Below are 23,949 nucleotides of genomic sequence, written 5' to 3'. Positions count from 1 at the left end.
ATGCTTGCTAAAGGGAAGGAACATGGGGGTGATGGGCAAAATGGGTGAAGGGGAATGGGAGATGCAGGCTTCCAATTAGGGAATGAATAAGTCACGGGACTATAAGGCACAGCATAGGGAATATAGTTAATGATATTTTAAGTGTTGTGCACTATAAGTGTGTAACTACACTTGTGGTGAGTGCAGTATAACATAGAAAGAAGCTGAATCATTATGTTGTACCCCTGAAACTAGTGTAACCTTGTGCAACTGTATGAAAATAATTTTTTTTAATCCTAAATGTTGATTACTTAACTAGCTTATAGTATACGGCCCCTCAGAAAGAAATATGCTAAGTGGACTAACAAAAGCATTTCACCTGGTTGTAAGAAGGGCAAAGAGAAAAGCTAGAGCACGGACAAGGAAGCACAATGCAGGCTAGAGTCAGAGTATAACACGGAGGGTAAGAAAAACGCTCTAGAATAAGGCAGTTGAGTTCAAATCCATGATTATTTTCTTACGGTGTGACTCTGAAGTTACTTAACTCTCTAGACCTCAGCTTCCTTGTGTAAAATGGGCACAGTGACTGTGTTTACCTCAGAGGCGTTGAAGGGATTAAATGTGTTAATAGAAAACACACAGAACAGTGCCTGGTATGCAGTAAGTGCTCAATAAATGTTGGTAATTATTACTATATCTTAGTTATAAACCGGTAAGCCAAAATAACAAAATAAAGGAGTTAAATGAGGTGGTAACAAGGATGAATGAAAACAAAGGAAGAAACTAATTCTTACGTGATGACCTATTTCCTCTGAAATAGGAAATGAGGTCTTCTGAGAGATGGTGGAAACACAACACTTGAAAAAGGACCAATAGAATTTTGTTTTCTTTTTTTAAGCAGATTGCAGTTAGAGACTGGTTAAATGACTTGTTCATAATCACAGCTATAGGCTGTTAAGCCTAATTTGACTTCAGATTTCTCCACTGTATTTAATGTCCCACAATATTATTAACTTTGATGATAAAGGTCTTGGAATCCAATGCAGTTCATTTTGTTGTGTAATTTAATGCTATTTGTGACACTGTTTATGAACTCAAAATTTATAAGCGGTGTGTATCTGTGACTATCAATGTTTCTGCTAACCCTGAAATACTGAAAAGTGACTTAATTGAAATAGCAAAAATATGACTAAATAATCCAAGTTTTTATTGGAAGAATTACTTATTCTTTGATTTTACCCTCCAGGACATTCAATTTTAAAAACCAAGAAACAAAACACAATGTTTTAGTAGCAACATCAGTAAGGCCACTGAAGACCATAGGTTTTGAAATACTGGCACATCTGTGAAATTCAGTTACGGAATTAAAGGCAAAAATCTACTCCTGAATCTTTTTCCACAGTAAAGACTTCTTTGAATCTTTGAAACTGATTAAATGTACCATTATAGCATGTGATTAAAATGTAACTGCCTTACTAGGTTAAATACAGTTTATAAAAACCAAGAGGTTTAAGATAGGCTTTAAAATACTTCTTTGTATGTGTAAGAGCACAGCTATACTTTATAAAAAGAAGCAATAAATAAATAAATAGATAGATAGATAGATAAATAATAAAATAAAAAATAAAAAGGAGCAAAGAGACTTGGCCAGAATCTACCCAAGGGGTTAAAATGGTGAAAATTGACAAAGATATAGTTAACAAATGAAATACAACTTTTTTTTTTTTTTGAAATACAACTTTTTAATGAAGACGAGGACACAGTACTCTTTTACTAGCTACTAGTATTCCAATCATCAAGCACCCTTTGGGATCTAACATAGGTGTCACAGGACTAGTAAGAGAGCCAATAAAATGTAAATTTTGTTTCTTGGTGCTCTGAAATGCTTTCAAAATTAAATTTACCAACTAAACATTAATTAAAATAGCTGTTTCTACCTCTTTTTGGAAACACCTGTTAGATGAAGTCAACAATTACAAAACATGCTCATGCAGTAAAACTGCCCCATAGAATACATGTGCAAGAGAACTAATGATTTGCATGCTAAGCTTGAACAGCACTTCAAAATTTATCATCATTCTATCTAGGTGCCTTCTTAAGGGTAGGGGATCTTATAAACATTACTAAGATTAAACTGTTTCTTGAGTATATAATAAAGCATCTCCAATAATTGTCAGGTGTGACCATATTCCTTTATTTAATGAATATGCGATCACATTCCTATTTATCTCGTTAAAACTAATGGTTACTGTATCCACTGCAATGGAGGAATAAGAAAACGGGTTTTCTGAGAAAAGTCCTGAAATGCGTTTAGTAGGTTCACAATGCAAAATTCTGAAGGTTGCAATTGAACTAATTCTAATTATTTAACAAAATTCATAGGTCTACATATTTGACAATGTTAAATTATAACAAGGTTCTATATGAATCCTGCAATTAACAAGATCCATTTCACTACTAATCTGATATAGAACTAATACATAAAGATTCAAATTATCTACTGCAAAAAGAAGGTCCAACTTTAAATATGAATGACCCAAGAAAATCCATAATGTAATATTTATATCATGCATCCAAAATATTCACTTTTCAGCAGAAATGACTACAGTCCATTATTAATTTCTCAGAGATGATGGAGGTGTAACCAGTGGTCCCGGGCTACTGAAACAAGACAACTGAGCAGGATGTAATCTCCTGGACTATCACATTTATTAAACATGTTTCTATGAGAACAGATATCCTATGGGGTAGACTTCAAAGACAAGTCATGCTTGCAGCCAGTCTTATCGGGTGGAGGAGAAACATGCTTCCTCTCTTAATTCCATCTACTGGGTAAAACATTTGAAAAGCACTGTTTTCCTTAATTTTTTATTCTACCTTTTCTTTACAATAAAAGAAAAATTTCAACTTAACTTTCAGCAATCTGGCTGCAGTTTGTGAAAAGCAGCAGGAAGAGCAGAGAGAGAAGGGTGAATGACACTATCATCTCCAGCTATGCGCAGCATCTGCATTCTTAGGTATCTCCAATATTACTGTCAGATTAAGGGTGCCTTTCCAAAAAAGCCATACCTAAAAAAGGACTTTCCCAGGTTAAATCTGCAATACACCGTAAGTCTTCCTATCTACCTATCTAGATGGCATAATTGAGTCGTGAGAACACTGGTATCCATTAACATTGCATATGAAGATCTCATATGGAAAGTATGCATCTTAAAATCTATGGCCTCCACAAGAGGGGGCAACAGGACACTGGGCAAACTAATTTCATGTTATTAAAAGACTGAATAGGGCAAACTGACATCAAATGCTTTCTAATATGATACATTAAGAAGACACAGTATCACTTCTGTGAAGTTACTGTCAAAAAATTCAGAACTTGGGAACCCTGGGTGGCGCAGCGGTTTGGCGCCTGCCTTTGGCCCAGGGCACGATCCTGGAGACCCGGGATCGAATCCCACGTCGGGCTCCCAGTGTATGGAGCCTGCTTCTCCCTCTGCCTGTGTCTCTGCCTGCCTCTCTCTCTCTCTCTCTCTCTCTCTCTCTCTCTCTGTGACTATCATAAATAAAAAATAAATAAATAAATAAATAAAATTCAGAACTTGAGTTTAAACATGAGGAAACGTAACAAACCTAAAGAGTGGAAAAATCAACAAAATAACTGAACTATACTTTTAAAAGTATCAAGATGATAAAAGACAAAAACACTAAGGAACTGGCCCAGATTCAAAGAGGCTAAAGACACATGATAACTGAGTGCAACATACTAATCCAGCATTTACTTCTGCTTTAAAGGATACTATTCAGACTGACAAAATCTGAATAAAACGAGCAGAGTGGGGCACCCCATGTGGCTCAGTGGTTTGGCACTGTCTTCAGTCCAGGGCGTGATCCTGGAGACCCGGAATCGAGTACCATGTCGGGCTCCCTGTGTGGAGCGTGCTTCTCCCTCTGCCTGTGTCTCAGCCTCTCTTCTCTCTCTCTCTCTGTCTCTCATGAATAAATAAATTAAATATTTAAAACACAAAACTAACAGAGTGGAGAACAGGATTATAGCAATTTTAATTTCCTGGTTTTGATAACTGTACAGGAGTTATGTAAGAGATTGTCCTTATTTTTAGAATAATCACTGCAGTACTTAGGGAGAAAAGAGGATGTTGTCTACTCACCTTCAAATGGTCTAGAGAAAATACGTGTGTGTGTGTGTGTGTGTGTGTGTGTGTGTGTGTCCATTTAGAGGAATAAAGCAAACGTGGTAAAATGTTAATACTTGAGATATCTGGGTGAGCTCCTTTGTAGTATTTTTTGCAATTTTTCTGTAAACTGAAATTATCAGAATAAAAAGGCCATACTCAGAGAAACATTAATCTCTTCATCAAGTTGCTGGCCTGACCCTGCTTGCCACAGAACCTGGTGCTGACAAACCTATCAAAAAACATTCATGGGAGGTGTCACATAAAAGACTATGGCCAGCTTCCTGGCATAGCTTTTATGTTCTCACGACAATTATGCAAGATTCGCTTGCTGTAGATGTAAAGTGTGATAATACTCAGTGCTAGTGTACAAATGGAGAAACAGGAAATCTCATGCACTGTTGGAGTTTAAATTTGTGCAACCTTTTTGGAAGACATTTTAACAATGTCTGTTATAATTCTAGATGAGAATTCAATAATTCTAGATGTGAATTCGAGTTCCTAGCCATTTTGATCCTAGAAATTTATTATGTAGGTAGGCAAATATGCTTACCAAAATACTGGATAAAGCATCATTTATGTTAACAAAAAAAATTTAAATTCCATGTGTACAATTAGGAATAGATTGTTGATTACATATCACCTCCCAGGCACAGGTTACAAACACACAACAAAAAGTGATCCAGTTAGTAGCATTCATTTTTTCTTTTTTTTCTTTTTTTTAGTAGCATTCATTTTCAAGGAGGAAATAAGATCTACATTTTCATCCTTTCCCCCCAAGTGCACATATAAAACAATACATATACCCTACACACAATTAATTATTTGTGATAATGGTGGGCAGTGGTAAAAATTTCATTTTGCTCTACAATGCATTATACAATTTAACAGGTGTTTTATTCTTTACTAATTAAGATTGACTTAGGTAAACAGCAAAATAAAATTGCATTCTCTGGATATCACCTCACACACCAAGTCTGGAATACAAGTAGCTTAAAATTAAAACAGAAAAATGCATAGGAGTTAAAAATTTACTCAAAAAAATTTCACTGAGCAGGCTACTTTAGAAAAAATATGCCCAATTCAAATAAAGTCACACCCTTATGGAAAACATATACTTACACAAAAGAAAATACAATGTAACTGAACTTTAAATAGGTTCCACTATTAACTATCTGTTTAATTTTTGTTAAGAACTCCATCAGAATCTTTACTTGGCTTTATGAACTACCTTTTAAGGCAGTGTTCAACGAATGGAAAGTGTCATCTGATGAGAACACAAAATGTATCATTCATGGGAGAGGTAGGAAAGTGCTATAGTTAATTAAGTACATGAGGTCAGGAACTGGGTTGCTTAAATCAAAATCCTGGCTTTAATGAAACCTAATGGAAGGCATCTAAACTCTAAGTCTCAGTTTCCTCGTCGGAAAACACAGATAAAAGTACTTCTATATAGGTTTCCTGAAGAATTTAAAATGTTCCTATGTGTACAGCATCTAAAAGAATGCAGGTCACTGCATAAGCACTCAATAAAACACCACTACTCCTCCTTCAAGACTGGATCAATTTTTTTTTCAAAAGGGGTGGGGGGTGGGGGGAAAATGGATTCCAAAATTAATGATTATTTTTATTTAACAATATACAGTAAAACTGAGATGGGCCTTTGAAACAAATACATATGTATACTGCTTTAGAAATCCAGGTAAATAACCATACATCTCATAAGGGACTGGAATGCAGAATATAAAAAGAATTCCTCTAAATCAACAACAAAAAATCTGATTTAAAAATAGGAAAAGAAGGGGATGCCTGGGTGGCTCAGTTGGTCAAGAGTCTGCTTTTGACTCAGGTAGTGATCTCAGGGTCCTGGGACTGGGCCCAGCTTCAGGCTCCTGGCTCAATAAAAATAGGAAAGGGGAAAAGGACTTGAATAGACATTTGTCCAAGAAGATAAACAAATGGCCAATAAGCATGTGAAAAGATATTCAACATCACTAATCATTAGGAAAATGCAATTCAAAACCATAATGAGATAGCACTTCACACCCATTAGGATGGTGGTGATCAACAGTAACAGAAAATCAAGTATTGGAGAGGATGTAGAGAAACTAGAATCCTTATACATTGCTGATGGGAATGTAAAATGGTGTAGTCACTGTAGAAAACAGTATAGTGGTTCCTCAGTCAATTCCAATTCTGGGTATAAACCCAAAAGTGAAAGCAGGGACTCAAATAGATACTTATACACCAATGCTCATAGCAGAAATATTCACATCAGTCAAAAGGTGGAAACAAACCAAATGCGAAAATAGCAAGTAACGAGATGAACAAATGGGGTATATACATACAATGAAATATTGTTAAGCTTTAATATATATATATATATGTATATATATATATTATTCTGATACATGCTACCATGTGGATGACCTTGAAAACATTATGCTAAGTGAAATAAGCCAGATACATAATAGAAAAGTAGAATGGTGGTTGTCAGGAGCTGGGACTGGGACTGGGACTGGGACTGGGACTGGGGCTGAGGCAGGGGCAGGAGAGCAGAGAGAGGTAGTACTTGATGAGTACAGAGTTTCAATTTGGGAAGATGGAAAAGCTCTGGAGACAGATGGTGGTAATGGTTGTACAATAATGTAAATGTACTTACTGCAACTGAACTGTACACTTAAACTAGTAAATTTTATATTGTATACATTTTGCCACATGCAAAAATACATTCAGTTTTGCCTTAAACTATGGCTTACAAAGGGATAATGGCTCAGCTTTGAGGGTCCTATGTTACTACTGGTCAAGTGACAGCTGCCTAGTAACTTAAAAACAGACAAGTAGGTGCCAAAACAAAATAGAGGAGGGGTATATGTAGAAATAGTACACATGTGTACAAACACACACACACATACCCACAAATACACACAAGTGGTTCCTACTACTATTATAGCAAATATACAAAAGGAAAAAGAGAAGTCTGTTTGAGAATCTATACTTTTCAAGGAAGAGTAGCCCAAACAGCATGCAAAGCAACCCATCAAAAACTGTTTACAACTAAACATCTTTCATTGAAAATCCACAAGTGATCATGGACAAGTGGCTTATATATGAGATGAAGTCACAAAATTTTCTCCCATGTACTTCTGCTCTTATGCCTCACCCCCACTTCAAATTATAAGCAGTGAAGATTTTTTTCCTCTCTACAAATTTTGTCAATGTTAAGATTGTCAGTTCTTTACAGGCTAGTCAACTGAAATTTTTTTGCAAGAAGAAATAAATCTCATATTAATCAGAAGAGGTATTAACTTTTATCTCTTAAATATTCTTTCTAACCCTAATGAGACAAGGGAGTAAGAGAAGGAAGGAGGGAAAGAAGGAAGGAAGGAAGGAAGGAAGAAGGAAGGAAGGAAGGAAGGCAGGCAGGAAAAGTAAAAGACATTTTCCCTCTACCTAAAATGAAATATAGAAGGCCTAAGGTCAGGATACCTGTGTGGCTCAGTTGAGTATCGGATTCTTGATTTTTGGCTTAGGTTGTGATCTCCAGGTAATGGGACTGAACCCTGAGGAGGGCTCCACACTTTGCTTGTCCCTCTTCCCCCACCCCTGCTCTTGTATGTGATAGATAAATTCATTCTTTTTAAAAAGGGGCGGGGGGGATCCCTGGGTGGTGCAGCGGTTTAGCGCCTGCCTTTGGCCCAGGGCGCGATCCTGGAGACCCAGGATCGAATCCCACGTCAGGTTCCCGGTGCATGGAGCCTGCTTTTCCCTCTGCCTATGTCTCTGCCTCTCTCTCTCTCTCTGTGTGTGACTATCATAAATAAATAAAAATTTTTAAAAAAAGGGCGGGGGGGGGGAGAAAGGGAGAGAGGGAGGGGGGGAGAGAGAGAGAGAGAGAGAGAGAGAGAGAGAGAGAGAGAAGGCCATAGGAATATATAATCATCCATAACAGGTTTTTTTTTTTTTAACCTGTTCTTCTAGTTATCTGTTAACCACTGCCTAGGACAAGTGAACAAGAATTGGTACTGAGATAGGTTAGAACCTCCAAAAGTGGCCATCAATAATTTCCACTGGGGAAGTTTAACCTACAGCAGAAAGGGCCAAGGAGATTTTTAATAGGAAAGGATATGAGGAAGACAAATAAGTTACATTTCAGGAGGTTTCTCAGGGTAAGTTCCTAACTCCAAAGAATTAACAAACTATGGAAAAATAGGTAATTTCCAATTTTCAAAAAATGTATTAATAACTGCCAAAAGACTTTGCAATTTTAAAATTGGATTCTATATGGAGTCCTAACACTCTAAAAATAAAAGTTTCCATGTACCTGGTGAGGAATCAAAGGATAAATATGGTGGAGAGAGGCCAAGCATTACACATCACATGAAAGGAAACAGGAGAAGTAGGAAAAGAGTGTTTCCCTGTAAAAGTTAGGTCCAATGGGTTTCTTCCTAAATTAATCCTGACTCTATAGATTAAAATAGGTTCAGAAGCACTACCAAACAATTAGGCAGTACGTGAAGATCCGTGCCTTTTCCTTAATAAAAGCACACTCTAGAATGTAGTGATACTGCTAGATCACTGACAAACATATGCTTGCTGACTTCTGATTATTACTGCTGATGAAGTTCAAAAGAAGTAAAAACTTTATAATCACATTATGTGTAAAAATGGGTACCAAAAGACATGTACAAGAATGTCCACTGCATCATCAGACATAACCCCAAATTAGAAACAAGCCAAAAGGCTATTGTCAAGGAACAGATAAATTATAATCCTACAATAGTGCTATTCAGCAATCAAAGTAAACTATCACCACACATGTGATCAGTTGATCACTAGTAAAAGCTGCCAGACCCAAAAGGTACATTATTGTATCACATCACTCTGCTTATATGAAATTCAAAAGCAAGCAAAACTAATCTGCAGTGTTCACCAGGATACAGGTTACCTTCAAAAATGCAGTATAGACTAGAAGGGGCTATAAGACGGCTTCTAGGAAGCTGGTAATTTCTTTCTGCATCTGTATATGATGTTCACAAATCTATTCACTTTGTGAAAATTTACTTCATTGTATATTTACAATTTATGTACTTTGTTTCTGTAGGTTTATCACATTAATATAGAAAAAATATTTGTGTATCTTTAATATTTTTGAATGAATGGATGGTTTTGAGGGAAAAAAAAGTTCCTGGACTTCATTCTTGTCTTCAAATTTTAATATCAAAATTTTATAAGGCTCTGATTTCTAGTCCTTGGCTATACCACTCGAAGATATATTTCATATTAAAAAAAGTTAAATATTATACCAATGAGGATATAAGTCCTAACAAAACTGGTCTTCTTCCCTCTTCACCCAAATTGCAGATCATATTCCAACAATCTTCTCTCCTACTTAGTAGGCAAAAAATTAGGATCATCTGTGGTCTTCTGTTTGGCAAATCACCTATCACAAGCTTATGCATTTAAAAAAATCAATCAAAAAAAATCACGAATTATGCAGTGTCATAGAAAAATATTGAGCATGTACTAGGACAAAAATGTTCCCCTTATTAATCTTAAAATTGGCTTCCTTTGCTTATCTCACCCAAAACTGAGAAGAGGAGGAGAGAGAATGGTATAATTGTTTTCCTAGATTCTGGGTCTTTTTTATTTTAACCATTTAATACACATTTAAGTGCCTACTATGGGTTAGGCACTGCAACTAGACATGGAATATATAGCAACAAATAAGATACACTGTCTCTATCTATACAGACCATACTAATAGCAGTAGTAGAGGGCCCCATTAGGCTAGGAACTGTGCCCTCATATCTCAACTTCATACACGTATCAGTCTTATAAGGCAGGTGCTATTATCCTCATTACAAGAAGAGGAAATCAGCTTAGAAAGTACTTGCTCAAGTTTACATAATGGTAAATTTTGTTCAAAACATGTTACGTTTTAAACATAGTTTTAAATATAAAACTACGGTAAATTTTGTTCAAAATGTAACGTGTTTTGAACAAAACATGAACTTAGATCATGATTTTCCATACGCTCTTGCATTAAGATAGAATTTAATTACAGTTCAATTCTGGATACTAACATGTGGAGAGGGTGTCTGGGGTATAAACTTTTATGATAGGATTATAAACTGCAGTAATTGATCCTAAAACCTTTTATGATACAAGATTTGGTTTGCTTCAGTGAGAGGTCAACAAAAAACCCAAAAGGAAACCTTTCATTACCCTTCCAATGCTTTAGCAACTGACTAAATTTCAGAAAGGGTGAATTTTCCTTTGAATACTAGAAAGCGGAAAAAATGCTGTCCAAAGCTATAAATACCTAAAATTTAGTAAATCTAAAGACAACTGCGTGAAAGCCATATCTTGGCTACCACATAGATACATACAGACATGTGTACACGTATATGTCATAAATTTGACAATTACTCATACATTTCCCCTGCACAAGGGCAAATGTTACAATTATGAGTCTCATGGGAGCTACAAGTCTCATGACTCTACTGTTTATACTATCAATCACAATTCTGCAAAGTACATTTTTTTCTGAGCTGAAAAGGGCCAAGAATCTACAGACATCTTCAGTTAACAAAGAGGCTTTACTTTTTTTTTCTGTTGGTAGAAATTATACAGGCACAGAACTGACCCAACCTCCCTCAAGCCATCCATGTTTGGCCAATTTCTTAAATAGCCAAATCTCAAACACATAGTCTGGTACTCTCAAGTATTTAAATTTAGCAATGCATCTGCCTTTTATTTTCCTTTTAAATAATCCAGACCAGAATATTTATGGACAGGATAGTCTAGTGCATAAAGGTAAGGCTATAGCTCAGGTTTATTTATTTATTTAAATTTTATTATTTGAGAGAGAGCGAGCACACGTGCACAAGTGCAGGGAAGGGGCAAAGGGAGAAAGAATCTGAAGCAGACTCCTTGGAAGCTAATGGGGGAGGAGGGGCCTGAATCCCACAGCTTCAGAGAGGAGGACCTGAGCCAAAGTATGCTTAATTGACTGAGACACCCAGGTGTCCCTACGACTAAGGTTTATAAAGGAGTTAAGCACTTTCAAAGAATCCTGTCCCTAAGGGCAAAATAAAAAAATGGTAATTATCCTTTTAAAATATATAAAATAGGACATTGGATTAAAATGGAGAATTTTATGAACAAAAATAATAAAATCAAAATTCCTATGTTTGGAATGGGGAAGAGATTTCCAAAATGGTCTTTTAAAAAAATTTGTGTATTCATTTGAGAGAGAGCATTTAAACAAGCGCACATGTGTGGGAGGTTAGACGGACAGAGAAACCCAAGCCTCTGTGCTGAGTACAGAGCCCCACATGGGGATCCCACAACCCTGAGCTGAAGTCAAGAAACAGATGCTTAACCGACTGCACCACCCAAATGCCCCTCCAAAATGTTTTTTATACCACCACTGCATGAATAAGGAAACACCTTTCTGCCTAAATGTTAATACCCAAAACAATACATTTCTTCTGAATTGTAGCTTTGCCTTCTGTTATCATAGGTCATTATAATAGACCTGCATTTGTGGTAACACCAAAACCACTCTGAAGAAGTGGTCTTAACCACAACTCAAAGCTTAAAGAATGGCTTTCTGCCAAAGTATATCTGAGCCATCAACCTGTCACACTGCCTTCATGTACTACTGGATCAGTACTAGGCCCAGCAGCTAGTACCTGCTCCCACACGCCTCACAGGAGGTCCGGAGGCTCTGAAAGGTAATACACAACACAGGGGCACAAGAGTCGATAGTGTCATCTGACAGCAAACTGCTTTGCCCTGGGTGGTACCATAAGCTACCTAATACTCCAAAAATCATCTGAGAAGCCTCTGCCCAGCAAAAACAAAGGGAAAGATTCTGAATTGAGAATGATCTTAGGGCAGCCCGGGTGACTTAGCGGTTTAGGGCTGCCTATGGCCCAGGGCCTGGCCCTAGAGACCTGGGATCAAGTCCTGTGTTGGGCTCCCTGCATGGAGCCTGCTTCTCCCTCTGCCTGTGTCTCTGCCTCTTATCTGCCTCTCTCTCTCTCTGTGTGTGTGTCTCTCATGAATAAATAAATAAAATCCTTAAAAAAAAGAGAATGATCTTGGAATGATTAAAAATATAGATCATCAGTAACTCATGGTGGTGAAATACTAATCCAGGAGCTTGGGGGTAGCTGTAAAGAAAACAAGGATAAGGCCTTTCGTAAGTGTAGGCTGAACTCTCACCATCTGGGTCATTCATGCTATGTATTTACTTGGTATTTTGCTATGCCATGAATTTAAGTTATGTAAACTACAAAGCTGTTGTTAGAGCTAATTCAGTAGTTAACTGTACAGTCAACTGGCATCCAGCCTGACATCCAATTGTCTAACTAGAAAATAGGAGAATAGGTTTTCTTTAAACTCCACTGTAGCAACTTCTTTTTTTTTTATTTTGCAACTTAATTCTTAACAGTCCTTTCACCAACCTGTGTGCTCCCTAAAGACATGCTGTTTCTCTTCTCTATAGTTTGAGTATTATTGACTTCTTCCCCTCATTTTTGCCTTCTGTCACAAGCCAATTCATTGACTAATACCAACTGTATTCTGAATTATTTCAGAAGGCTGGATGAAGCTCTCATTACTACCTAAATCCACAGCTTCTTAAACTGGCCTCATATATCAGAAGAGAAAAGTAGATAACAAACAACAAATAGAATGTATCTCCTTATATATGCTCTTATTTAATTCCCATTAACAACCCTGAGAAGGTAGGAATTATTTCCAACTTAGATGGGAAAATTAAAGTTCAGAAAGTCACACGGTAGGACTTTCCCCTACTTTCTGATTAGACACTGCCATACTAAGGTCAAGATAATAAGATCCACCCTCTGGTCTTTATAATAAGACCCATCCTCTGGTCCTTAAAGTGCTTATCTTCGCCTTACCCAAATAAGGACTTTTTCCCCCTCTTAATTCACTGAAAAATTAATTCCTATTTGCTTTTTCCATTAAACAAAGTACCTATCATATGAACATTTATTTAATGTTTCAGAAAAATCACGTTTTACCCTGTAAACTATTTCTCTGCAAACCAACACTGCTGAATCCCAAGGATGTAATGCTATAGTAATCCAACTAGAAAATATGAAACAATGGCATAAAGTTAAATAAACCAGGGAAATCTGATGGGTTAATAGCTCTGGGGATTAGTGGAATCCAGAGCCTTTAAAGAATTATAACTAAATATCGCAGTAATGGGAAAAAATGCCAACCTGTTTCCACAATAAATTAAATATGCACAGTGGACTTTTTAGGCCATAACTTTCATGCTGAACAATCTTTTTTATTTTTAAATAACAGAAGTGTACATCAGAGAAATATGGCCAAAGCTATAAGCTTATATTATTCACATTAATGTTGACTCAAGAGTGTATAGTATTAATACCAAGTTATTAAATATAAGCCTATACACAGTATATGTTCACTAAACTAATAAGCCAGAATAGCATGCCATGTTAAAAAAGAAAAAAGGCAATAAAAACAAAAAAATTATGGAATAGTAGCTCAAACTCTATTATTTACACTATTTTAATAATTACGAACAAGCCAATCTAAAATTAATAAATTATTATCTACATTGGAGAAAAAAATTATAAAGTCTCCCAAATAAGCTGATATTAAATTTACAAGCTTTACAATGCAGAGAAAAAGGAACTATTTTACCCAAGTCCAAAAAGCTACAATGATGATAAATTTCCTCACTTTCATTACAGTATTTTCTCCTCAGAGACTGTCCTGATATAGGTTACCATTATTACTTGCTCAACAATATCGTGTTCCTTAATGAAGCATGTTGACAACTTCCAAATAGCGATAATCCATGTTTCTGACAGATTCTGTAATTGGCATCAAGATCTAAATGGAGCTACAAACAATACACCTGAAGAGAGGTCCTCAGAAGTCCATATTCATTCATGTAATTTTGAGAAGTCTAAAACGAATTGAAAGGAGAGCTTACATATACTAGGTATAGGTCTCCAGTAATTTCACGTAGGCAATTTTTCATTGCAGTATTAATAAACAAATACTAACATAAAACCCGTTATATATAAACCAATATAATGATACAATTAACAGGCTAACTTCCTGGGCTTTTAAAATGACAGTAGTTCCTGGGTCTGAAGGAAAGTTTAAGATAAAATAGATCCTTAATTCTAAGTATAAATTGGAACTTTGGAATGAAAACTAAAATTAAAAGGGGGTCATTTATTTTTTTTTTTTTTTTTTTTTTTTTTTTTTATAAATTAATTTTTATTGGTGTTCAATTTACCAACATACAGAATAACACCCAGTGCTCATCCCGTCAAAGGGGGTCATTTAAACTGTTGATTTTTTTTCCTGGTTATCCCTCAGTGCCTTGGTTTGGTTCTAGTATTCCTTAAAAATTAATCCTACTAGTATGGTCTTTATACTCAACAAATCTTTTAATCTGAAAAGGGAATACTCCTTGCCTGGGGTCAGCCCTCTTGACTTCTGGACAACTTGTTAGGACCTATATTTTATATTATTTTCATAATATCCTCATTTCTCACTTGGTCTGCCCAGGTTTGAGACTCAAAAGCACTGTTCACATATTAAATAGGAATGTAGAAATGATATCCATGTTTGTTCAGGTTGCATGTAAATGAGGGAGGGAGGGGGTTGTAAGGTAGGAAGAGAGAGGAAAACGCTAGAATGTGACAGAGCAGTAAAAGAGAAAAGGATTGCCTTAGCAAGTGTCAGAGACACCAAGCTGAAGAGAAATAAAAGCAATGGAGTGTCTAGCGGCCATAAAAGGGCAATTGTCCACCTCCTAACAAACTAAATCTGGTCAATCCCAAATATGGAAATGTTTTAGTTGAAATACAGAGCTTTTCTTCTGTGGGATACAAGCACAGATCACAATCATTCTTTCCCTATAAAAAAAACCTCACACTTGGAGATCTACCACTGTGAGAAAAATCTGCTGAATTATTATATAAACTATTTCCAACTTTTATTCCCCCAGTCCAGGTCTTTCCGGCAAAAAAAAAAAAAAAAAAAAACTTTAGTCCTTTCACAATTTTTCTAGGACTTCAAGTCTCTATATGTGTAGATTACAAGTGTTCATTTTAACAACCTGGAGAGCTGGAGGTGGCATTTTCTAAGTCCAATACTCATTAAATGTTAGCTATTATGCATCCAAGACTTTTTTACTTTTTTTAAAAGTAGGCTCTACACCCAGCATGGAGCCCAACACAGGGCTTGAACTCATGATCCTGAGATCGAGATCTGAGCTGAGATCAAGAGTCAGACATTTAACTGAGTCACTCGGGCACCCCAAGATTTTCTTTTTTTTTTTCTTTTAGATTTGATTTATTCATGAGACACAGAAAGGCAGAGATACAGGCAGAGGGAGATGCAGGCCCCATGCAGGGAGCCCAATGTGGGACTCTATCATGGGTCTCTCCAGGATCTTGTCCTGGGATGAAGGGAGCCAGGGCTGAAGGGAGCGCTAAACCGCTGAGCTACCCAAGCTGTCGAATTTTCTCAGTCTTTATATAAACTTTAACTCACAAAAGAGTGCATTAATGACAGGATGCCTGGGTGGCTCAATGGTTGAGTATCTGCCTTCAGCTCAGGGTGTGACCCCAGAGTCTGGGGACCCAGTCTCGCACTGGGCTCCTTGCAAGGGGCCTGCTTCTCCCTCTGCCTGTGTCTCTGCCTCTCTCTCTCTCTTTCTCTCTCTGTCTCTCTCTGTGTCTCTCATGAATAAATAAATAAAATCTTAAAGGAAAAAAAAGTGCATTGAAGACAAAACTGTAGAAATGACCAGCTTTTCAAGCAGTGAATACTTCCTTATATATCCACGCGTTGTCTCCATTGGTAAGTTAAGAGAATGGCCTGTGTTGCCATCGCAGGACAGATGCAGGTCTTAATAATCTGTATTACCAAAAGTTCATTCGTCTGACAAGTATTTACGAAGTACCTGTGATGACTAGGCACTGTCTTGGGGCAGGGAAAACGTGAATCAACAAAACAAAGTAACTGCAGGGGTAGAGAGGGTAAGAAAATTGGTTCCCAGCAGCTGGAGCAACAGCTTTCATTTCAAAAGCACTTTCAGGGGGTTTTCCCTGTTCCCAGTCATCTCGGTTTGATACATTACCGGCATCTCCTACATCCCTGCCCCAGGCTGACCTGTACTCACAGATTACTCTTTCCAAAGGAATTGCAAACTTTTTTGGGTGAGCTTTAATAAGGCTAAATCTCATGCATACTTCATTAATCTAGATGCTTAGCTGCTACCATCAGCACTTCTAGCACATTTTTAATCACCTTCGTTTGCGCACAGTCCAACTGAAACACAAAAGCACTCAACCAAAGTAAAGCTCTGAAAATGCTCTCTGTCCTGCCCATCACCCCAAGCTTCCCTCCCCAGGATTCCGTATAACAAATAACCAAGGAACAGGAGGGAAAAGGCAGTTGTCCTTTCTGATCTCTATTTTCCAAAGTCGTACATTTCCAGTCATTATTTATAAAGATTACACGCTGACATGATAGTTGTTAAAGCAATGTCTGAAGAGCTGTGGGGGCAACAGAAGCTGCCACTATCGTATTCGAAGTTTACTCACTCCAATGTGTAAGGACCTGGCCACGTCAGAGATTAAGGGCTCCAGAACGAAAACTGTACTCCTCATTTCAGTAAGAGTTTTGGCATGTGTGCACATTTTCCAAATCACCTACATACTAGTCTCCTCATGATCACCTAATGAGTCTGCACTTACAAAAAGGGGCACCTGGGTGGCTCAGTTAAGGCTCCCACTCTTGACTTTGGCTCAGGTCATGGTCCTGGGGTGGTGAGACTGAGACCCATATCAGGCTCCATGGTCCATGCAGAGTCTGCTTAAGATTCTCCCTCTCCCTCTCCCTCTGCTGGCCCCTGCACACCCTCCCCTCCCCCTATCCCCACAAATCAATAAATCTTTTAAAAAAATATTACAAGATAAACTGACTTTGTTGTGTTTTTGAAAAGGAAAATATTCCCTGATTTTCATGAAAATTACTGATATAGCATATTCCACTTTTCGATGCGGTTTATGCTTAAGATGGGGTTCTAAAGTATTCTTTTAATAATAATATCCTAGATACCAGACATGCAAAATAGCATTTTTCAAAGTAATGAAATATAAATTAGCTTAAGAAAGTACTGAATGCTAACAATGCTACTCTTTATACAAAAGATTTTTAAACTTTACTTTCAGAATCTAAAACATTGCTTTAAAATTTTCTTGAAGCAGCTCATCTTCATTTTTAGTGTATTTCTGACTTCTTTTTAGTAACCAAAAATATACTGGAACAATATCTAATAACTAACATAGTAATTTATGATATGTTCTTTCTTCTACTCCTAGGTATGTCACTGGAGTGCCATTGTAGCCACTGATCTCCATTCTAGGCCAACCAAACTAGAATATAGTTTAGTTTCCTCCTAAAACTACACTTTAAGAGAAAAAATCTACCAAAGAAAAAGAATACAAGTTGCTCTCATTCTCATGCATGATAATAACTAAAGTAAAGGGACACAGTTTTGAAGAACAGATGCCACAAAGTGACAGGATGAAATCCTGCTTCCTCAACAAGGCAAAAAGCATGAGGTAGCAAGTGATGAGATTGGAGTAACAGGACTAAAATAGTGATGGAAAGCAAGCAATGTAGTTGATAAGGGAGAGAGAACTGGAGAGTCTGGGAGAAAGCAAGGTCAGGTGGGGGGTGGGGTTTTTTGGAGAAACAGAGTAATAGAAAAAAGAGATTAACTCTCCCATTCTCTGAATCCACACACTCTTGTTTTCTACCTTCACCACTAGCAACATACGCCTGTACAAACTGGTGCAAAGACAAGCAACCATCATTAAGGTACTTATACTACTGATGGTGGTTGGGGGGGGGGGAGTGGTATTACTTTATCTTCTGTAATTTCAAAACATAGTCTCTAAATTTAGTATATTGAACCCAATTCAGAGCAGGAACCGTGTTCATTTGACTCAAATTCCAAGAACTTGCAGAGAAAGATGAAATGTGCTTATCATCTTTTGGCCTCCTATTCTGGCAATGATTTCTTCCATTTTTCAACTCCCAAGTGTAGAAAACTAATATACAAATTCCATTGCTATGAAACAATTTACCAGAAATCTTCATTCTCTTATTGTTTTCTAGGGAGGAAGAAACTATTTTAGACACAACCCTAAAATATACATATGCTGACACTGTCTTAGTTTGAAGCTACATTTATCTTAAAATATTCACCAGAAACTGTGATCATCTTCAAAAAATCTGTAAAACAAAAATCTGCCCGTTATGAGGACACTGTGGTAGGCACAGGCACTAATCCAAAAAAAAACAAAAGCTCTAACATTTACCCTATTGTAATATATCTAATTTATGCTTAATCTTTTTGCAACATTAAACTTTTAATCTACCTTCTGAATAAAAGCAGCACCTATTGCATGAAAAAGTCTTAACATAAAAGGACTGTGAAAATGAATTGGGTGGGTTTCAGTATATATCATCAGGTTTTGGGTTTTTTTTTTTTAACTGTATGGGTCACTTTCATCAATGTAAAGTAAGAGTAAATTCCTCCTTTACTAGGAAATATTCTAAATTCCTTACCTCTGAGCCAGGGTAAGCTTGGGCACCAACAACATAACAAAAAATAAAAACAAGGTTTCACATCTAATTAATTATAGCCTACCATCAGAGATAAGACTACTGAGCTGATAATCCTGCTTTAGATATCTGAAGTCTTTTCTGACTTTGGTCAGTTTGGCAGCCTCTATTTGTAAGACTGTAAGAGTCTCTCAGTTGATCATTAACTGAATGTGGGTCTCTGCAATTCAGTACATATACGTACTCCTAAAACAAAAGTTTTACAAAACCATGTTGTGGGATATATTCACGACATTGGCTATTCTGTTCTTTTCTGCTTCATTTAATTGGAGGGGAAAGGCAGCAACTTATTAAATGGACTCCAGAATGGGCTGCCACTAGCAGTCTGAAGATCAGGAATCTATAGATGATAAATACCAGAATGTATGTCAAGGGGCAGTATACTAAATCAGTCTACTTGATAAAACAGCCTTGATTAATCCCACCCAAAAGCTGTTGTTAAGTTCTCCTCTACTCCCTAGATACTCTCCAGTAATAACCTTCACTTCAAACAAAACGGATGGAAGAGTGATCCTTGATGGTAATATACACCATGGCGTACCATTATAAGCACTGGAACCTATCCTGGTCACCTCCTAGCAAGGCAAAAGAAGACAGAACTAACAGCACCTGTGGGAGACATCTGTGATTATGGTAGACATATACTTAGTGGAACTAAGATAATCCAATTAACGTACACATAAATGGGTATATATTTTGTTTATTTCTACATTGCAAAAATTTGAAACAAAAGGCTTTTTAAAAAATGCCCTTTTCTACATTCAGGCACTCTGGTATTTTCTATTCTAATATGTGTCTTAATGCTGGTCATAACCCACTAAATTGATTTCTTGACCCACTAATGACTGGGTTGAAACCTGCAATTTGAAATATATAGTGTTAGACACACAAATCAACCTAGCAGGATAAGAGGACCACAGATAAATTATAGGTCTCTAGTGGCCACCTTTCACTAATGAGAAAAAGCCCAAAGAATTGAAAACATCAAACAAATAGTGATTGTTTATTTAGCTCTAGGAAGATCTTATGAGAAACTGTAAGACTCAAGATAAGAAAAAAATATAATACCACCCCCCTTTCAAACAACAGGTTCGTGATCTGGCATTTAATAATCATTACTACTGTTAATCTAACATTCGCTTCCTGCACAGCATCGTGTGTATAATTTACATAGGCAGATATTTATATAGGTACGTATATTTTATATATACACATATAAAATGTATTAACATAAATTATACAATTACGTACTTATTATATTTTTAATATACAAATTTAAACTTTTTTCCAGATCATTTTTACAACCTGTTAAAATAATTAAGTGTTAGATCTGAAACACAGGTCAGTTGGCCCATGAGTCTAAGCTCTTAACCACTAGGCTATAAACTCTTTCCACAGGAGTTCTCAGCCCTGGCTGTGCATCAAGAATCCTCTGTGGAGTTACAACAAAACAAACAGATGCCCAAGTGCTACCCAAAAAGAGATTTTTAAAGTTGAAGTAGCAAATATTACAAAGAATTACAGTTTGTAAACAATATATCAAATATCATCTCCAACTCATGTCAGAAAAGATCTTTTTTTAAGAGCACACTACCGTGTGCCATCAACACGAAATACCTGGTTGAAGTGAATGATTGCCTTGGTTAATAAGCAACCTACTTTACCTAGAAACTGTGATTAGATCACTGTCATAATAGACTGGAATTTAATATAAAGCCATTTTGTCTTAGGTTTAATAACTAAATTCCATTTAGAATTTAAGTGCTGACATATCAAAAGGATCTTAACATAGGACAGCCTAAGTGATAAAAATTACAGACTGCACTAGTGTATTTCTATTGAATTTATCTATCCATGATTTAAACAGTTACCTTCTCAACATACTTTCCTTTATTACCTAAAAGATAAAGAATTCTGAGCCTAATGTAATATTAATAAACTCCACATTCTTCCTGGGCTCATTCACTTCCACCATCCATAAGAAAACATTTAGTAGCAAGAACACAGTACAAAATTAGGAGGTTTCTAAGGTTTCAAATAATTAAAAAGTGCTTTTAACTACATCAGTCAAATAAAATGTATGAACATAAAAACCGTACAACTTTTGACGGTTAAGTGGGTAATATGAAACCTAGAATTACCACTATTAGCAACCACAAGTAACAGGGGGACTACATACCACAAACACATAAGTGATTAATTACATACATACATTAGTGAAGTGATAAAAATCATTGTTAATAAGGAGCCACTCATTTTCCTCTCAGGAAAAATTCTTTGTAAAAGACAAAAACAAGCACAAACTATAAATGGTTCACATAAGCATTATCTTGTTTGGTCAAATTAAGGCTTCAACTAAAGCATTTATCTATTTCCTATTCAGGCCATGGAATGACAACACTGCAAAGGACTAGTCTATGATGTAAACCAAAAAGTTAATTACAGACCAATACATGAATAATACCTAAACTATTTGGTGAAAGAAATTACAGCCCATTACTATTAAAATCCAGGGGAAGTATCTACCCCAGTCTCTTCTATAACCATATCTCAAAAGGGAGGGGGATCACTCATCATGCTTGTGATATATGGATTTTTTTTATCAGAAGAAAAAATACTATTGCCATAGATCCATAACCAAAATCTATAATCTAATTATTAAAATCTCTTAAAATATGTGATAATTAAATATAGAATCATGAGCGTTCATTCTATCCATGACCTTAGGGTCACTGGGAGATTTCTAAAGCATACCTTTTAATCCACGCCATGGTACTTCAAGAACATGTTAAGGTAAGTCACAGCTTGGAACACTTCGATGCACCTCAAAACACCTCTGCCAGTGTATCTGTATCATTCTCCTTTCCTTTTGAGATCATAATGGTTCCGAAGAACTACAATGCTTCCATTTGAATGATAGTCTCATAATTTCAATGACTTAAAAACAAAAACAAAAAATAAGGACTTAAGTGTCAGTATGTTAAGCCACTAGTGCACTGTTAACTGCTGCCATGACTAAGAAAAACACAGAAGCTGTTGCTGCTACTATGTCACTCTTGTCATTTTTAAGGTGAATCCTCATATGAATGAGAGGGAGTACATGCTTAATGGTCAGAGTGACAGCTTTTGCTTCATGGCGAGCCATCGAAACCCCACAAATCTCTTTGCCCCAACAGATTCTTCACCTTTCTTCTCCAGAAATGAAAATGACCTAAAAGACAGGTCTGAACACTTGGTAGGTGCTTCTGATTGACCAACTATACTATTCTGTGTTGTATGAGAGCTGGAAACCACCCACACTCCTGCACAAGAGGGAACTCGTTAATAAACACAGCAGAGGGCAACCCCGGGTGGCTCAGCGGTTTAGTGCCACCTTCAGCCTAGGGCGTGATGCTGGAGTCCCTGGATCAAGTCCCATCGGGCTCCCTGCATGCAGCCTGCTTCTCCCTCTGCCTGTGTCTCTGGCTCTGTCTCTCATGAATAAATACAATCTTTTAAAAATAAGTAAACACAGCAAAGAGTCCTGTCCCACCTAATATTAATGTCACTGAATCATTTTAATTCCAAGGAGCTCTAGTTTTAAAAAGCTTACTTCCATTAAGAGTATGCACGTATCCATGAACAATAGTTAACTATCAAGTTGTACTGTTGCTCTGTGATTGCCTTGGCAGGTTATTGGTCCCCCTTTCCTCCTCACTCCAATCCACCTTTCTTATATAAGAACACGTAAAACATTCCATTATTTTAATGATATGAAATTTGTGTGTCACATTTTAAATCTAAGGATTTACTCTACTTTTGCCTCAAGTTTGACACTCTATAATAGTTACTAGAAGGAATACTCAAGCTACACAAAGAAAGTAAAACTAAATTATCAATAACATATTGATACCAATTATCATACACAATTGTCATAAGGCAATTAAAATTACTTTAGGGTGACTGATCAAGAAATTTTTTAATAAAAGCAAACCATAAGAAGGGCTTCTGAAGGAAAAAAAGTCACTGGAAGAGGTTACACTCTGGGCCTGTGGAACAGCTTGTATAAAGTTAACAGGCAAGAAGTGGAAAATGACAAATTTCCCAGCTAAAGCTAAAAAGTATGTCCTAAGGAGAAAGTGGAACTATTTCCTGTTTAAAAAAAAATAGACTCAATTGATGAAAACCTTTCAAAATCCAATGTCTGAAAATTATGTATTTCTGAGACTTAAATTTATTGCAGGTTGTAGGGAATGCAGATTACAAAATGTAGGTCACTCTTCAGAAAGCTGATAATAGCAGCACGATTGCACCTAGGAGAGAACTCTACCAGACTAGGCAGGAAGAAACTAACGAAGAACAGAATCAAGGGACCTGGTCCAGCCATCTTTTTTTTTTTTTTTTTTAAGATTTTATTTATTTATTCATGAGAGACCCACACAGAGAGAGAAAGAGAGAGAGGCAGAGAGAGACACAGGCAGAGGGAGAAGCAGGCTCCATACAGGGAGCCCAACATGGGACTCGATCCCGGGTCTCCAGGATACACCCTGGGCTGCAGGCAGCGTTAAACCGCTGCGCCACCGGGGCTGCCCCAAAGCCATCTTTTTAAAACTGATTGTTATACCACTCCCTGTAACCCCCTAACCCTTCCCACCTGATCTTATATGTTAAAACTACCTGGAAACACTGGCATTGCTTCTGATAGGTACTCTGTGCCTCTAAATAAATGCATCCTTCACACAACTATGAGGTTAATGTTCTGAAGTATAGCTCCTTCTCCCTGCACATAAAAATTAATGTCAACTATTGGGAAATAAAACAAGATATAATAAATATGCTAGATAATAAAGAATAAAAGCCTAGGTCTGAAGCACTCATTCATTACCTCATTTAATTTTCAGAACCTTATTTTATAGAGGAGAAACACTCTGGTCAAGGGACTGATCCAAGAAAGCACAGCAGTAAAAGAACTAGGACTTAAATCTAGATCTTCTAGCCAAAACACCAGCACTCTTGTACTACAGTATTGTCAGAGAATACTGTTGGAGAAAAGGGGTGGTACTGAGAC

The 23,949-nt window shown here is 36.7% G+C and overlaps 1 protein-coding gene across 7 annotated transcripts in view; it reads right to left on the bottom strand.

The window, feature by feature from the left end:
- Window positions 1-23,949, bottom strand: part of RBPJ (recombination signal binding protein for immunoglobulin kappa J region) — a 222,708-nt gene that overhangs the window by 43,312 nt on the left and 155,447 nt on the right. For 4 of the 7 annotated variants that reach the window (XM_055326384.1, XM_055326383.1, XM_055326382.1 and 1 more), the window contains one exon: window positions 21,657-21,839. The exons of the other annotated variants lie outside the window; for them this stretch is intronic. In XM_055326384.1, coding sequence (XP_055182359.1) covers window positions 21,657-21,673 — 17 coding nt within the window. In that variant the 5' untranslated portion in view covers window positions 21,674-21,839. The remainder of the gene's footprint in view (window positions 1-21,656; window positions 21,840-23,949) is intronic. 7 annotated transcript variants of the gene reach the window in all.

This window comes from Nyctereutes procyonoides, unplaced genomic scaffold (assembly GCF_905146905.1).
Source record: "Nyctereutes procyonoides isolate TBG_1078 unplaced genomic scaffold, NYPRO_anot_genome, whole genome shotgun sequence".
NCBI lineage: Eukaryota > Metazoa > Chordata > Mammalia > Carnivora > Canidae > Nyctereutes > Nyctereutes procyonoides.
The sequence above is the reverse complement of the archived record's forward strand: the minus strand, read 5'-3'. Positions and strand labels throughout refer to the sequence as shown.